This window comes from Lepisosteus platostomus, chromosome 3, assembly GCF_059453375.1.
Source record: "Lepisosteus platostomus isolate fLepPlt1 chromosome 3, fLepPlt1.hap1, whole genome shotgun sequence".
Classification (NCBI taxonomy): domain Eukaryota; kingdom Metazoa; phylum Chordata; class Actinopteri; order Semionotiformes; family Lepisosteidae; genus Lepisosteus; species Lepisosteus platostomus.
Genome location: NC_142613.1, coordinates 39,382,751 through 39,401,471, shown reverse-complemented (window position 1 = coordinate 39,401,471; position 18,721 = coordinate 39,382,751). Strand labels below are relative to the sequence as shown.

General features: G+C 35.2%; 1 protein-coding gene across 3 annotated transcripts in view; it reads left to right on the top strand.

Moving 5' to 3' along the window:
- The window catches only part of plcb1 (phospholipase C beta 1), a 405,056-nt gene that overhangs the window by 212,445 nt on the left and 173,890 nt on the right, over positions 1-18,721 (top strand). For all 3 annotated transcript variants that reach the window (XR_015935410.1, XM_088625584.1, XM_088625585.1), the window contains exon 4: positions 12,193-12,333. Coding sequence is in view for 2 of the 3 variants with exons in the window: in XM_088625584.1 (XP_088481710.1) it covers positions 12,193-12,333 (141 nt within the window). In the remaining variant the exon portion in view is untranslated. The remainder of the gene's footprint in view (positions 1-12,192; positions 12,334-18,721) is intronic.

Genomic DNA, 18,721 nt, shown 5'->3' with positions numbered 1-18,721 from the left:
TTTCCCCATAAAGCTGTAATTGTTACAGAGGTACAGGCATATGCATATATTATTTGTATAATTATAAAATGGTAATGTTTATGTTTGTGACTGTAAAGTTGTTAGTCTGTAAATGTATACCTAGCAACCAAAGCTGGTTATAGAATAGGCATAAGAATTATAGTCATGCATAAAAAAACAAATAAGAGAAGAGAATAAAAGAGAAAAAAATAAATGGGGGGGCAGGAGGGGGTGGGTAATGAAGGGAAAAGGCCAGGATATAGAAATATAGAATGCAATTGTTTCAATCTTGAAATAGAATATAAAGATATAAAAATAAGAAATATACGGACCAACATGTTTTACACATTGTTAACAAATCATTATTATACAGTGCCAGTTATGCACATTCCTAATATTCCAAGCAAGCTACTGGGGGTGTAAAATTATGGAAATACCACAAAATATAAGAATATTTATTAGCTAATAAGGGGTTAGGCTGCCCTTTGCCTTCAGAATAGCTGCAATTGTTCTTGGTATACTGTTATACAAGATTTGAACTTTTTCTATAATAATAATTACTTACAATTATATACTGTAGCGCTTTTCTGGACACTCCACTCAAAGCTCTTTACAGGTAATGGGAACTCCCCTCCACCACCACCAATGTGCAGCATCCATCTTGATGACAGCCAAAGTTCACCATAATGCTCACCACACATCAGCTATCAGGAGGGATGAGAACAGAGTGATGAAGCCAATTTATAGATGGGAAATTTGGCCAGGACACCGGGGACACAGGGGTAACACCCCTACTCTTTTTTTAATGACCACAGAGAGTCAGGAACTCACACCTGCTTAGCTTCAATGGGTTGCTGGTTATGAGTTGCAGAGTAATATGGCTGCTGGTGGGATAATGGTACATTCTTCAAGAAGAAAAGCCTTCAGTTTTTTGACAGATGACGGAGGTGGAAATCTACACTGGACATTTTAGACCTTCCCATAAAGGTTCAGTGATGTTTAGATCTGGAGATTGGTGAGGCCATGGAAGGTGTTTAACTCCATCCTGGTGTTAGTGAAACCACTCTTGAATCCATTTAACAGTGAATGTGGGACTGATATGATCTTTGAATATGAGAACATCTTGAAGAACAATGTTTTCACCATAGAGTGCACCTGGTCGCCAAAAATAACTTTGTTTGCCTTGGGTGTAATTCTGTCATACAGAGTAATAATCGGACACAATGACTCCCATGAGATGGTGATAACTATGTTTAACAGTAGGCATTATGGCAGTTTTGGTTGAAGGCTTTCTTTGGCTTTCTCCAAACATACAGTTAACCTATGTAGATGCAGGAAAAAGATGACTCATCAGACCATCTTACTTTTTCCACTGCTTACAAGTCCAGATTTTTTGCTCTTTACACTTAGTTATGCATTGCTGCAAATTGGCCTTGGTTATGAGTAGTTTCTGAATGGTAGCACTACCATAATAAATATCAGCTTTGAGAAGCTCATAATGTGCAGTTTTTGGTGAGACTTGGTCACAGAGATGTAGACTCAGTTCTGTGATAATTCAAAAGTGGTTGTTTTTTGGTTTTTAACAACTATCCTGTATAGTGTCCATCTATCCCTGTCAGTGAGATTTAACTTGTGACCACTGTTGTTCCCCTTTCCTGATGCCGTCTTCTATTGTTTGGCATATACCTTCATCATTTTTGACACCATTCTCCTTGACAAATTAAATAATTTTGTCATTTCTATCACCGACACACCTGCAACTGTGGCAGCAACTTTTGGACTTCTTTCAAAATCTGTTAGATCTGTCATATTGCTTTAGAAACTCACATATTTAAAAAAAATTAATAGTGTCAAAAAATTTGGTAATTAGTATTTAAATAAATTTAAGTTTTTTTTTTCCGGTTATAATATTGTAATACTGGGCACAGTCTCCTGTATCAGTCCACTGCTCTGGAGAGAATTGATCACTCGTGTCATAATATGTTCCCCTTTTCAACAGCAAGTGTCATTGCCTTTAGTGCCAGATTCTTTTCTTTTACCCACTGTATGTGTTGTGCTCTATGAAAACTTATGTCCATCACTAGTGTATTCTTGATAAAATTTCTCACCACCAGTTCCGTGTTTATTCCCGTGCAAATTGGATTATCTCTTCTACCTCTACGTTTTATGTCCAGCATTTTCTCAGAATAAACTTTTCTTTACTAATCACATCTACAGTGTTGATTCTTACACTGTAGCTCTCAGCTCTTCCAGTTGTTCATGTGGAAATTCCAAGCTTTGCTTGATTTTTACTTCCTATACAGTAATTATAACAGTTACAATTGTTAAGCTTTTTTTAGTTTATTTCTGTTTAACAAATGTTCTCTCTCTTGTTTGGTCTATTTTCTAAGAATTCATCACTAGAAGACTACTGTACTCAGTTTTTGGGCTGTTCCTCCTTAACCCATTCAGCTGTCATTTTTTTATTTAATTGTTTCTGGAACTTGGCCATCCTTGCTGGCTTCTAAGGCTTCCACAGCTGATAGAACATGAGAATATGTTAAATAAGAATCAATCAACATGTCTAGTGATAGGGGTGGTAGTTATTTTAAGATCCTGCTTTGAAATTTTTATGTTGAATTTTCTCAGCTATAGGATCACATAGGAACCAGAGCCTGTCCTGGCGAGCATAATAATAATACATCCAGTCATCCATTTTTCTGCTTCTTCCTATTCAGGGTTGCAGGGGAGCCAGAGCTTATTCTGGCAAGCAACAGGCACAAGGCAGGGTACACCCTGGACGGACTGCCAGTCCGTCACAGAACAGACACACACATTCAAACTCGCACCAGGGCCAATTTTCTTAGAAATTAATTAACCTACTGTACCAGTATGTTTTTGGACTGTGGGAGGAAATCAGAGCACCTGAAAATATTCTTTATAAGGAGTGTTGAGCCTGCATTCCGGTGGCAAAGAAAATAAATCAGTTTTGACGAATGAAGAAGCCTACATATATTGGCAGGTACTGGTAAGTTATAGCAGCCTGAACCTTTATAGATGTCTAGCAATTAATGTAATATCCAGTGCCTCAATAAATGAATGATTTTTGTAAGATTAATTGTGTTATTAATTAGGCTGGATTACAATTGTTTCAAAGCATTATGCAGGACTCTGCTTAAATAGAGGTGTAAAGGAGCAGTAAGATCAGGCAAGATGGAAGCTCTGGTCTGAAATTCATTCCTCAGAAAGGGAAATGTCCTACTGTCTTCAGTCAGCAGCCCAATTTCTAGATAATATGATAATGTGTCATGGTTCTGGGTCATTAGGCAGCAAAGCAGCCCCGATCCATGATGTTCCCACCACCATGCATGACAGTCAAGATGAGGTTCTTCTACTGGAAGACAATGTCTGGTTCTCATCATTAAAAATGTTTCTCATTGTGGCCAGAAAGCTAAATTTTTAACTACTCTATCCAGTGTTCTTTCAGTAGTCTTAAACTTTCATATTAGGCAGCTAAATCTTTTATCTCACTAATTTTATATCTGAGAGTATATTTAATGGAATGCTTTTTTAAGAAGAAATCTATATCAGGAAATGTGAAATGAGTTTGAAATGACTGTTTTGAAATACTATTTTAATGTATACTATGGTCTTTACATTAAAATAACTTGGTATGCAATGCTAGATTCTACATGCTTCTGTGGTGAACAAATCATCAAAATGAAAATGATCCAATTTATATCACCGTAATGTCTCAACATCTATGAATTTAACATGCACAAATTTTGGTTATTCACAATTCAGTCTGGCCAACACAATCTTGGATGGAAGAAGAGCAAAGTGATATGAAACCAAGATGAAGGTTGTTAACTACAACTTTCAAATTATCAGTGTGACAAACTAGGATCCTGTGACAAATCTAGCTTGTGAGTGAGCCTCTCCCTGCATTCAGTCCAAGTATCCACTATCCAGCATCCATATCTCACTGTGGTCTTGTTTTAAAAGTATAACTAATACTCCCAGTTCTGTGTCAGCAGCATGGTAATAACAGGTGGAAGAACTTTACAGGCTCACTGACAGTTTTAAAGTTGTTAGGATTGAAGAACAAATGTATAGATCAAAGCACAGGCAAATACTAGAGGAAAACTGTGTAATTCTTCTTAAGTCTTTAAACTGGAGCAAAAACTCCCCTTGAAGCAGGACAATGATTCAAAATCACAAAGACCAAGCTACAAAGTGGCATAAGAATCAGGAAGTGTCCTTCACCTTGAAACCTATTGATAATCCATGGAAAGATTTAGATTTAGTTAAATATATGGTCCTTAAGTCACCTTGAAGCAGCGCAAAAGAGATGAGCAAATCTGACAAGAAGAAAAACTGTACCAAACGTGTGTGCCAAGTTTGAAGAGCCGCGTCCATAAAGACCTACAACTGTAATCAATGCCAAAGGTGCTTCCATCAAATACTGGAAGATCAAGGGTTTGAATACTTATAGGATTAAAATAGTTCACTTTGTTGCCTTTAGTTTTTGCTGACATTTACTATAACTTATCTTACCCTTCAGTAACCTTCTGAAAGTCGTCAGTTTAAACATTCATGTTTTGAATTAAATATGAAACGTGTAATTTCAAGAAGTGGGGCACCAAAGAAAGGGTTTTAATACTTTGGAAAGCACTGTACTGTATGTCTAGTTGAATATTCAGCTCATTTCCACGATATATGAATGTAACCTTTATAGTGTTCACAACCTATAAATGATTTATTGCTACAAAAAATACCAGCTTTTGAATCAAATAATTTGAAATTTTCTATCAACTGCTGTAAAAGCTGGATATTGCATTATTCTGTACTTCACAGTGTGCTTTATAGTGAGATAATAGTGATACGAAAAATTAGGTAGTATTGTCAAAATTATGTATATTATTCATCTTAGGATACAGTCTATATCTTTATTAGCAAAATTTGTTTTTCTTTTCCTGATTTGTTTTCATAAACAATCCTTAAAAAAATATTGTGCTATTTTTGCTTTAGTTAGACCTAAATAATCACATTTAGGTCTAAATAATCTATTTAGCATTTAAATATATGGAAAAGAAAAACAAAGTATCTGTGAAACACAGGTTTTGTTGTTCAGTTGCCTCAGTTCAGCAAGATGGTGATTCTTCTCTCTTTTGCTCTCTCCTTTTTTTCTTTTGAGCTAACTGTCTTGCTGTATTGACCCTCATAAAAGTTGGGTTAATGACTTCACTAAGAAAAGCGTGATCGGTATTAAATATAAATGTGTAAATGTGCAAATACACTTTTGAAATGTGAAAATGTTTATTATAAATGTTTTATGACTGACAAAATGTTTTAACAATGAGTTAGTTTAAGTTAACAGTCAGTACAGTACCTTTCCTTTGATCATCCTTGTCTTTTGCCTTGTTTGCTTGCTTCAAAGTCAGAGGAGAGCTGCATAAACACTTAATACAAAACCCATTGTATTGAACCTACAGAATAGGGTTATTCTGCAGAAAAGTACAAACCTTGATCTACCCATGTGTTTTTTATCAAATGATGTATTACAGAAGCTTGAATGTCTTTTTTATAACCACATTGATAATATATGTACTGATCCCTCTTTTCTTACCCTTGAATTATGTTTGTGAGTGTTTAATTTTTAGACAAAGGTTTACTCAAGACCACTAAGTAGTAGTAAGCAGACTACAACTTCCTTTAAGTAGAAGTAGTAAGCATTGGTTGGTTTCAACCGAAAACCTGAGAGATTTCAACTGTATAGAATGAGAGATTGGACCTGTAATAATGCTTATCAAGAAAAGTCACTAAAATTGCATTGTAAATTGAAAGCCTCCAATCTGTATAACCTGGGATGTGGCATGATATGTTAATACTTAATAATTTAGATGTTTATGTAAATTATTTTATAATAAGTGATTGCTAAACTTTGTGCAGGTATGTAAAACATACACAGAATACTAGTTTTGTTATGTTATTAGCTATTGAGGTGTCTCAAGAATCTAGGGACAGTAGACAAACATCTAGCTAGTGTCAATATTTGTAGTTCTCAGAAGCTTCAAAACAAGAAAGGAACTGTTATGTTTACATGTGACTGACACACAGTGATCAAGGGAATCCTCTGGTTTACCTGTTCTGCGTAAATGATTAAGATTCATCAAATGTTGAGGAACAAAGGATAAAACAAGCAGGTATAGAGAGAGAAGTGATATAAGAGAAAGAGAAAGCAAAGGAGCAGAGAAAGAGAAGGATAGGAGAGAGGAGAAGAGACAGTGGAGGTGGAAGGTCCTTATTCTGCCCAGCCTTTAAGACCAGAGTTAAGTATTTGAACCTTGTTAAGAGAACCTTGTCATTCTGGTTTTAGGAAAATGATTTTGTGTATATAGCATCCCTAGGTTAAAAATGGCCTCCCCTGGTTTGTGGATGTGTTTTTTGAATAGGGAGATTTTCACATTCACTTTGTCACATCCAAGTTTATAGAGAGATTTAACTCTAGTCTGTATTGTATTTGGTGTAGAAGGCAGGGTTATCTCTTTTTTGTGCCTGTACAGATGCAGCCATTCAAAGTGCGCGGTACAGACACGTACCGGAGGTAATTGGCTACGGCCTCGCGCATCATGACACGTGAAGACGCAAAATACTGCGGTACCAGATTGGATGACAGACAGGGGCACTCGTGGTCCGTTGATCGGTCGTAGAAAGATTTACAGTAAATGTCTTTACTGTGCCTGTTTTAGCATTGAATATTCATATGGAATTTTACCACTGAAGGGAAATCTTAGTACCTGAGCATAAAAAGAATAGGAGCATACTGTAACGGGTGTGAAGGCCATAAACGATATTAATTTTGGAACATAAACATACAGTACTGTATATGGCTGGTCTCGGTACTTTAAATAAAAAATACACACCAGTATTTCATTTCTCCCTAAACATTTTAAGCTTCGAAGTCTTTAACTAACATGATACCGGAGTCAACAAGCATACTTTTAGAATTTGATTAAAAGGGAATATAATATGGAATCGCGTATCTAAAGAAATTAATAACGATATAATTCTATTCATGTACCGCAACACAAGAATAGTACACGCTGTACATTGTCTGTTGATAATGTTTCTGTAGTGCTTTTTCAGCACTCTGCATGTGACCTTGCCGGTGGCACTGTGGGTAAGGTTCCTGACTCCCACCTCACACGCTGTGTGTTTTCGAATCCCGCTGGAGTCATGACTTTTTTTTTTAACAAACATTTCTTTGAAAAAATAAAACGTTTCCCTGGGTCAGAGATTAAATAAAACCTCACTCGCACCAAACAAATTTATATTTCTAAATATCACAACATGATCGAATTTAAGTCATTTTAATAACAATGAATAGTCACCTAGGCGTTACAATATAAACATTTATATTGATTTAAATCCCGTTTTGATTTAAGTCGCAAACGCGGGTTTAAATATATGTGTTTTTTGATTCACAATCAGACAAATGCAACATAAATTGATATCTTTGTCTTCTAAGTATCTTAATAAACTTTCAGCATAGCTTTCTCCCCGTTTAGATTTATTTTTCTTGGGATCTTGGGATCAAACATAGAAATATTAGATTGTAATCGTTTTTATTTTTTAAATACATTTTAGAAAAGTGTAATCTACACTAAAAAGCTGTACACCACCTGCTATAAACATACATATTGTAATACTTTCGGGGTTCGGATAGGACAGACACAAGAACTCAGACTTGCGGAGTTAAAGCAAGTTAAAGCCTTGATTTTATATATCACCTTTAAAAATGGCATCTCAAAGCAAAGTAAATACCCAACACCCATCTGTCATGCTAATAAAGCACCTTGAATTGAATTGAATTGAGAGAGGGGGGGGAGGGCGAGCGAGAGAGCACAGCCAAGACAGACAGGCAAATAAGATACACTCCACAGACATTCACAACAGCGACATATCATAAAACGTTTGCACATATAGTTAAATTATTATTTGTTTTTCAGGAAGTTAAAAAAAACACTTGAATTACTTATCCAGTCTCTCGAAATAAAATTATTTTTCACGCAATGCAACTAACGTCGGGCAACTGGTTTTTTTAATCCAACATTGACAGCCACATCTTAAATCTTGTCAGTCAGCTCTTTTTTCTCTATTTGAATTGTGGCGATTCAAACAACCTGGGATAACAAGTGGTCTCAAAGTCACTGAGCTCATAGAGCTTCAACAACAGATGACAATTCCCTTAGTCCTTCCTTAGTCTTCCTGAAATTGTCAGATTATGAGTGAATAAAAGCATTTTATTAAAACTTAATAAAAATTATTTTTTATAATCGCGTATCTAAGGAAATAGCAGTATAACCTTGTTCATGCACAAACAGTGGCATGTTACATTATTAATTTGGGTGTCTCCTCTTGCCAGAAAGCTCTAAATTGCATTTTGAGTGGGGTTTTTGACTTTTTTTAATAAATAAAGCTGATTCTGTTTAGACTTTTAATTATTTTTAGCTGTATTACAGCAGCACAATGCACAATGCAGCGTTAATTGCAAAAATGCACTTGGAATCTGTCCAAGCCCTACTTTGTCAGGCATTTTCTTTTACTGCAATGGACATAAAAACTCCCTTGCTTTTAACAGAGCGTTTCATAATTTCTAACTACGAAAATTATTTAAACTGCGACACTTAGCATTCAACCAGAGCTCGAAATATCACAAGGATCCTCAAGAGCACAGCAAAGACTGTATTAAAAGTATACTAGTGACAAACTAGTATTCTTTAGATCTTTTTTCTGAACCGGGGAAAATCTGATCATGTTTCTCTATAACAATAATAAAAAACATTATTTTACATATCACCTTTATGTGATATCACCTTAAGGACAGCACATACAAGGGTTAATTGCACAATGGACCGCGCAAAGAAATTTAAAATAGTCTTCTTTAGGTGTGAGGGCAGGAGTGGATCGCAGCAGGCATAATCAGCAAATTAGGAAAACAAAGAACAGGACAGGTGAGACGTGTATCCAGAGAGCGAGTGATCAGAAAAAGGAACAGCTGCTACGCCCAGGTTTTACGCTCTCTCTCTGCTGAATGAATAAAAGCATTTTATTAAAAACACGTTTGCGTTTGTCTGCATTTGCTTCATATTGCTTGACTAATTTTAAAAACTAAGTTATAAATGCAGACACTCTCTCAGTGCCCCGCCGGGTCTATATATCTAAATATACATTCGCCCCGGGCAGAGGCCGAATAAAGCTGATACTGTTAAGACTTTTAATTATTTAAAACTGTATTACAGCAGCACAATGCACAATGCAACGTTAATCGCTATCTTTGTCTTCTGCGTAATAATGTTCACCTCTCTGTCCAGCAAATTAACAATAATAATAATGAACTTTATTGTATATGGCACCTTTAAAGGTGGCTCCTCAAAGCGCTTTACAGGATAAAAACAATAACAACAATAGTGTTAGGCTGGGCAAACGATTTTTTTATAGAAATACAAAATGAGATATAATGATATGTTCCGGCTTAGACATTAACGAGTACAACCCCCCTCTCTGCGGGAGTGCTGGCTGTGACGAATTAAACCGGTTTCACAGGTATTTTCAAAGTAGAAGGGGGCAAGTTTCCAGCAAAAGACACCTCCCCCCCTCCAAAAGTACAGTACTTACTAGTTAAGAAAGCTAGGCTCCTCAATGAAATCGCTTTAACATGCTAATGCATTGGTATAACAGTCCGGGCGTGGCAAGCTTCTAATGTCAACTCGACTACGGCGAAAGGAACCCTTCTTTCATTGGAAGACAATGAACATATTCTAGCCCTAAATGAATTAATAGCAAACACGTTTTACATAAAAGACATTTTTCCAAGAAAGTTTACCCTTTGTCACTAATGAAACCACTAAATAAAGACATAAATATAGAAATCTTGATTTTTAAAATACATGACTTTGCTAATATTTATTTAAAAATAAAAACGATTACAAACGCCAGCGGAGAGAGAGAACAGGGGAGGGGTGTTGGTTTTGAAATGAGGTATATTTGGGGATATGGAGTTACATGTTCTGGCTGTTTGTGAATTATCGTTGTTGAGTATAGAGTGTTGAGGTATTGATTTTGTGTAATGCTTTATGTTGAAAATTGAGCTGGATTTTGTTTATGATAAAGAGGATAAACTGGGATGGGAGGAGGGTTTGGTTTTGCATAAGGGGCAGAATTATGATAATTGAAGGAATTTGAAAGCGTTTGCTGGCTATTTTTGGTTTGTATTACGAATAGTTCGTACAAGATATTGAGATTTGTTGTGGTTTTGTTGAGATTTAACTCCGCAAGTCTGAGTTCTTTCCACATTTGACCCCAAGATCCCAAGAAAAATACATCTAAACGGGGAGAAAGCTATGCTGAAAGTTTATTAAGATACTTAGAAGATAAAGATATCAATTTATGTTGCATTTGTCTGATTGTGAATAAAAAAACACATATATTTAAACACGTGTTTGCGATTTAAATCAAAACGTGATTTAAATCAATATAAATGTTTATATTGTAACACATAGGTGACTTCATTGTTATTAAAATGACTTAAATTCGATCATGTTGTGATATTTAGAAATATAAAAGTCAATTAATTGTCCATAATGTTGCTATTCTGTTTTTTCAAAGAAATGTCGCAGTACACAAATATAATCATATCGTTATTAATCTCTTTAGATACGAGATTCCATATTATAATAGCAGAAAAGCTTAAAACTACCACTTTTTTACACGCTATTTCACATGTTAGTTAAAGACTTCGATGCTTAAAATGTTTAGGGAGAAATGGAATACCAGTGTGTATTTTTTCTTTAAAGTACCGGCTGACACCCTTCTGAAGTGGTTCCATAATATCTGGTATACGGAAAAGAAAGCGTTGATGAAAAAGCCTGGATTCTCATGTATCTGATACAAGTATCTTATAATACAGTCTTTGCTGTGCTCTTGAGAATCCTTGTGATATTTTGAGCTCTGGTTGAATGCTAAGTGTCGCAGTTTAAATAATTTTCGTAGTTAGAAATTATGAAACGCTCTGTTAAAAGCAAGGGAGTTTTTATGTCCATTGCAGTAAAAGAAAATGCCTGGCAAAGTAGGGCTTGGACAGATTCCAAGTGCTTGTACAAATGTGCTAAAGAAATTATACTTTGAGTTTACAGCTTGTCCAAAGTCATTCATTATTAATACTATTAGTAATATCTTCGGTAAAGGCTTTGATGCATAAATATTTCTGATAAAGGTAGGTTGTGTACTTTTGTCCAACTGAGCAATCTTGGTTTTTATAAAATATACCAACTTTTTAATGACTGATGATTAACATGCTGTAATACACAGTTTAAATTTAAAAGCTCAAATGCTGTACATGAGAAGTTAAGCTTTATTGGTTCCTCCTGGCGGTTTTACAAGGTGATGCCGGATACTTTCTGGCATGACGTCAAATGACGCGATTTACCCCGTGATACTGCGTGATACTGCGACAAGCCCACTGGGGTATACCGCGAAATACTCCACCCATTTTGAATGGCTGCATCTGTAGGTGTTAACTAGGATTTAGATATGTAGTAGCAGTCTGGATTTTCTGGTTGGTCTAGATAGACTTTTGAGGTACCTTATTTTTACATAGCGTTACAGGTATGCTGTACATTTATGTACAGCACTGTGTTCTATCATTATTAATAAATATTTGTTTAACCCAGTGTGTCTGATTTATTTCTTTTTTCCACCAAAGCTGTGCCAGAGAACAAAAAACTAGAGCTTCTAATTATACCAACCACAAGAGTATATTCTTGGCATGATCTTTAAAATTTGAGGGCTATCATTATTTAAATTACTTATTGATTATCCCGCTCAGTATTCTGTTATTGGTACTCTCTATTTCCATAACCCCTAATAGTAACAGTAATATTACTTATGTACATGTTCTTTTCATTGAAATAAGTGTATTGGCAAACATTTTTGTTAGCGGGTTTAACTTTATTGAGAATACCCTTAATGTGTTTTTTAATGTTCCTGAAGGCTTGACGTGACAATAAAAAGACAATCAGTCTTTACTCTGACAATAGCCATTACTCTGGCTATAATCTAGAACATGACCAAAGATTTTCAAAAGCCGATGAATTTACCTGCTTCTGTTGTTGATGCTGATCTTGTACTGTACCTTTATTTTATTTATAGGATGCCAAACTACGAGAGCTGCTGGATGTGGGGAATATGGGAGGGCGGCTGGAGAACAAAATGCTGACTGTGGTGTGTGGCCCTGATATGGTTAATATTACCTACCTGAACTTCATGTCATTTCAAGAAGAAGTTGCAAAGGTATTTTCATTTTCTTTTTGTCAACATTTCTGGAGATAAACATATTAAAAATTGAACATAATGTGCAATGGATATTTAATGAAAATTCTCAAAAAAATTCTCAAAAAGAACAGCAAAATCCCAGTGGCCCAGTGGAATTCACAGTAGAAAAAGAATGAGCTGACTACCCTGCGGATCAGTCTGAAGCTGATCTGGCTACTTCAAAGTCTGAAGACCTGAAAAAATCAATACATTAAATACTGGGTGTACACAAGTGTGCCTAATAGCTATGAACAGTAATGGCTACTTTAGAGATGGCATATTAAAATATATGTTTTTTAAAAAATCAATATCACAAAAAATGTTATATTCAAAGAAGTTCAGTATTTTCTTTCATATCATGAAATGGACAGAAATAATCTCAGGGTACTGTAAATTTTCATTTTAAAGGGGCTAATTGTCTGTAATGACATCTCATTGAATAAAAGCGAGCTATATCTTTTTTTTGTTTGGTTAACAGCTGAGTGAATCTAAAATGTAATCTGGCCACTTGTTGTTGAAGCTCTTTTGGTCTTAACTACCTGGTCAGACATCCACAGCCCTTGTCTCGGACAACAACAATTCTTTATATAAAGTGTTGTGAGAATGGGAGTGTTTCACATTCTCCTAAATTAATTTTTAATTTCCTAAATTCTATCCAGTTGTTACCCTATGTCTTTGCTACTGGGTTTGAAGTATATCTCTGAGTTGACCCTATCAGTACAATATTTTATATTTGGTTCAAATCATATTATAATCTCCTTTGTTGTAGGAGATGTGTGATTCCTGTAGCAGTGACTGGATCAATTTAATTTTTTAAAAATGTTTGTACAGTTCCCAGTGAACTGTATCTTCCTGGTGCTTGAACCAACAAATCCTGTTGCTCTTCTGTGAACTGGTTCTAAGGTTATAATATCCTTTTGGGCTTACAGTTTGTTAACAAAAATTTAAGAGTCTGTTCAAAATGAGTCTACTAAACTATTGTAAAGCTTTATATAGGGTATATAATAGCACAATTCTCTTAAATCTCTGAAAAGTTCAGAATTTGTGCTATATACCCAAGCATTTTGTTTGCTGTTTACTTTTTTCACTACATGGTTGTGATGTGAAGAGGCAAATACATAAACACCCATATTCCTTTCACTGGTTGTTTCCTGCATTTCAGAACTACTTACAGTATGTGATAAATATAGTGCTTGTTTCTACCCTGCTTGGATCAATTCTCACTTGTTAGCATTACATCATATTTGGTACTATAGGTTTTTGTCTCAGTCCTTTCAACGCATAATCTTCAGTTACCTAACCCTCTCACACCAATTATCCCAGCATTATCTCTTCTTTTTCTTTGCAGTCAGCCCTTTTAACCAATTGTGTTAAAATTTGCTTTGCTGGTCAGATTCAGAAAGTTTGATTCTGAAAAGTTTGAGGGATGCCAATCGAATGTGATTCCCTCAGATGTGCAGACAGACATTATATAGCAAATTAGTTAACACAAGTGTCAGAAAGCACTTTCTCTAAGACTAAGGAAATAACTTAGAGACAGCACTTTCTCTAAGACTAAGGAAATTTCTTAGCTTAGTAAACTGTAGCTGTTACTGATAAGAATGCAAACTAACAGTTTTTTTGTGAGCCACAAGGGTAAGTATTACACACTAACTTGAGTATAATCTGTCCTACATCAGTAGAAGCCTACTCAAACTTCAGCCTATTCAAGCTGCAATATAGACCTTTAACCCTTGTGTCAATTGCTGAAGACCCTCAATATGGCATCAAATTTCCTGTCTAGTGGAGGCACACCAACCTCAGAGAGGCATTTTCACCTGATAAGTTGGAGTTGTTTTGTGAGTTTAATTTGTGAGGACGGATACCACTACACTCTGAATGTCCACTCATTACCCGCTTTACTTTTTTAGGATTAAGATGTCCCACTGCCTATGACCTACGGTGATGTTTTGATTGGCTGCACATTTAACTATATAACCTCCTTCTGGTAGCCCTCCTTCCAGCTTTCTTCTGAAGATCAGGAGAGGGAGTAGTCCTGCCCATTGGTCTTAGAGGTTCTTGAAGTGAGAACACAGAACAGCTCCCAAACGGAGTGAATTTCTTGTCATAGGTTTGCAGCACAATTTAGTACCTGAATCATGTGATGCTTGTTTATTGGCCATAGGCTTGTTTTCCTTTAGCAGCCCACATAATACTTATGCTTAAGGAAAAAAGGTCAATATATTCTGTACTTTGAAATTTTATTTAGGTCTTGTGACATATGTCAGTGTGATCTTTGCAAAAAAAAAATCTTTCATTGCCCAAATGTATATTTATATAACATTATGATTTACTTCTCAATCCTCTCATCAGTCACATTATAGATGTTAATAATATGTTAAATAATTTCTGGAAGTCAATTGTGTATACAGTATATATACTGAACTGTAAAGTCTTGTAGTTGTATTTAAACTTTGATTTCTTTCAAAGCAATATGTTACAGAGCACATTATGTTTGAAATAATAACTTGTATGAGATGTCTGTCATTAGTGTACTATAGCAAGATCACCATTTGCCCCCGTGAGCAATGGGAAGCTGTTTTCCATGGCAGCCAATAGCAGAGATTCTATATATAGAAAATCTCTGTCCCTGGGGCTTCTATTGGCATGCACAGTCTTGTAATATATTCTATACTACCATCATTTAAACACAAGAAAATGATCATAAGTACGATCTAGAGCACTCTGTCCCTGTCCTGGACTCAAAGTACCCATGTGTTTTCTGATTTTCATTTAAACTAAGCTCTTAACTAATTAAGCTAATTGAAGCAACTGATTTATTTCTAACAGTTCTATTCATTGAGGATATGGTCTCACAGATACTCTCCTTTATGTGTGTCATCTCCTAGCAATATAATGAGCAGAACTCTGTTACACTGTTTAAATCATTGCTGCATTATAGCTTTCTAAAGAACTCATATTAAAAATTAATAGTATGCAGACACAGGTTGAAATATCAATGTATCAAAAACTCCCACAATTAGTGTCTTTTTTCAATCTGCAGAAGTCTAATTGTTATTCAGGATTTGTTGTAAAGTTAATACCACATATTAATTCAATTCAGTGTTTTAGAGTCTGACAGCAATTTTAAAAGTATACTTCAAACAGAAAATTGAAATTAATTAGTCTGAAATTAAGACCTTGTCTGGACAGAAATAAAACAGAACAAAGTGGTTCCCCCAGAATCAAGATTAGATATTAATCTAGAATGTACACTGAGGTTTTTGACTTCCCTACACAAAATGTACAGTATGTTGACAAATATCATATTTTCTCTTAGATTTAAAAGGAGGCTACATACTGTACAGTTTTAAAAGAAATTTGTGCTTCTGCATGGTTCATAAGTATAGCCCTGGGAATCAGTCTGAAATTAACCCATGAGCTGTTCCAGATATAAAATAGAATTAATCTGTATTTGTTTTGAGAAAACGCATGCACCATCTTGTCATGGTAGATCAGCTGGGTTGAAATTGATTAGGTGGGAGTTATTAAGATGCATAAGCTTTGAAATTTGTTAAGCTTGCCTTAATTTTCCGTTATTTTGGAATGTAAGCACAATGGGCTCCAAAGCAATTCATGAAGTTCCAGAAACCATATGACTTTATTTCCAGAAACCATATACTGTAACTTTTGACACCAGGAGTTGTCAACAAACAGGTAGCTTCTTAAATATACCCTAAATGTACAAATTCACCAAATTCCATGTCATGTTTCTAAATATTAGTATGTCAATAAAGCTCTAAAAACTGTGTATGGAATGTGGGGATTAAGATATGTTACATAGTTCTCTTTAGTTAGATAACACTTTCTCTACCAATTAACCTGATTACCTTATTCATCATAAGTAGAGTGTAGCCTGTTTAATGGACTGTTAATGTTTTGTAAATGTCTACAATAGTTTTTGAACTGCTCAAATTTAATTGTGTGCAGCTACCAACAGATGATGGTATACCAGTCATTTTCATAATCAAAACCATTGACAAACAGAAGTATAAAAATGTTAATTTCTTAGTAACAGTTTCTTAAAAAACTATCATAATTCATTGGTGAGACAGAAAGAAGACTGCCGCACCATATCAGGGAACATGTCAGAGCTGTGTGGATCAAAGATCCAAACCAATAGTTGCCATTTCAATTCTGACACAATGTTTCTGAACACATTGTCTGCACCCTAACGCAGGGCTTTTGGAACTCCTATTGCAGAATGACATCCAAAACCCCAAAAAATATCCTTAAACTTGGATCACACCTTCCTCCTTCTTTCAACAACAGACTCATCTCCTTCTAAATCCTCTCCACTCATCTACAGATTCCAGCTTCCCCCAACTTTCTCCCTTTCTTCCCTTTCAATTGATTTATGCACATTTCCCCCTAGTCCCCACCCTTTTTTATCTGCTCTGTTTTTTGTTCTCCTGTGCCTTATATATTTGCTGCTTTCTCTCTCTTCATCATACTTGAAGAAGGCTCCACAGCTGAAACAAATTTGTTTTCTTCTTTTTTTACCTTTCAGCTCGGAATGAACTTTACCCATTCCTTTAGAGCCTCTGCATGCTGATGCAGCTCCCTACTCAAAAGTGTTCGATTGTAATCCATTGTAAATGGATTAATATTTGTAACAGTAAACTGAACTTTATATAAAGTTTTAAAAAATAACTTCTCAAAGTGCTTAATTGTCTTTATTTACTCATTGGAATAAGACTGCTCATTAGTTTGAATTTGGAATAATTAGATGCTAGTTTATCAAGTTTGCAAATTTGACAGTGACTGGGATGCTTCAGTCAGCTTCTAAACAAAAACTTGGCAGTGCTCAGTAAATTGTATTTTACTGCTGGGAGCTCCCAGCCAGTCAGTATAGGAACCCATGGGCTAATGAACCCATGATCACACCTGAGCAGAAATTGTTACAGTTATAAAAATATCCCTCTATCCATTTTCTAACCACTTTATTCAGTCCATAGTGGGGCATGTTACAAGAAAAGATGATACAGTTATACTGTATGCTTATGATGTTGCTCACAAAATAAACTAACAATCTCTCCCAGTTTAAGGCGGCTTCTAATTAATTTCTGTTTTCCTTTCCTCATAAAGTTAGTAATAATGGTGAAATGTGATGGATAGTTATTGTACATTCTGCAGGGGAATAAGCTAATTCCTCTCATAGTTTGTTTACAGTGTTAATGTCTTTCATGTCAAACTCAAGTAAATAGTGAGCACACAAGTGTGTTGTTGTTCAAATGAGATTTTGTCATGTATTAAATGTACAATAAGAAGGATAGCAATATGATGATAAAAAAATGTCATTTGAGAGTTACTAACTGGTTCAAGACATTGATTGAAGGATTCATGAGAGTCAGCAATCACATTCTGGCTGACAAGTTCTGTTTTCCATGCTGTAATGTACTGAATATTTATATATTTTATACAGAGGAACAATCCACCGAGAAGCTACAGTAGTTTTGAATTTGTGCCCAGATGTTTCACTATATTAAATGATTTTGCTGATTGTGCCTTTGAACTAATTATTTTTCATTTCTTTGTTTGTTCTTACATGGAGTTTTCCTTGGATTTATTTACATTGTTCTTACTATAGGTGCATGGAGTTAAATAATTATATAAACATACAATTATATAATTATTTATCTACCACATTGGTTCTTCCAGGACCATGATTAGGTTCCATTGTTCCAGAATATGCCCATTTAGGTATCTAGTCATACTCTCTACTACAGATACAACATTCCTGAAATATTATTGAAGTTTTTCTGATCAACCATCATGAAAAAAACTATAAAATGCTTACATGGTTGTGCAGAGAAAGTGTTACTATTTTGTCTGGAAGCACAGTACATTAACATATACAGGGGGTGACTTAGGCAGTTATTTTTTATTGGGGGCACAACAGCAGTGTCACACCAAGGAATTGAATCTGTCTCTATTGTATTCATGCTACCGCCTACCACATTCATAATACCATGCAATGAATGCAATGCAGTGAATATCTATGGTGATTTTTTTTCAGAAAAAAAGTGAGTTTTTGCTACAAATAGCCTGGTTTAAACACATTACTAATACAATTAAGCACAAACGTAACATTAAAAATTCACTCACTTGGGCCCAATGTTCCACTTTAATGCTAACTACTCAAAGTGTTAAAAATAGATATTTGATGTCAGAATGAACAGCAAGCAATGAATAACCCAAGAGAAGTACAGGTTTCATGGAGTAATAACATTACCCAGGTATCCTTGGCTGTTTTCCACTTCTGTACTTTTTTGGAAGCTGTTCAACATGTTAAAAGCTTCACTGTTGTTAGATTGTAGATTAAACA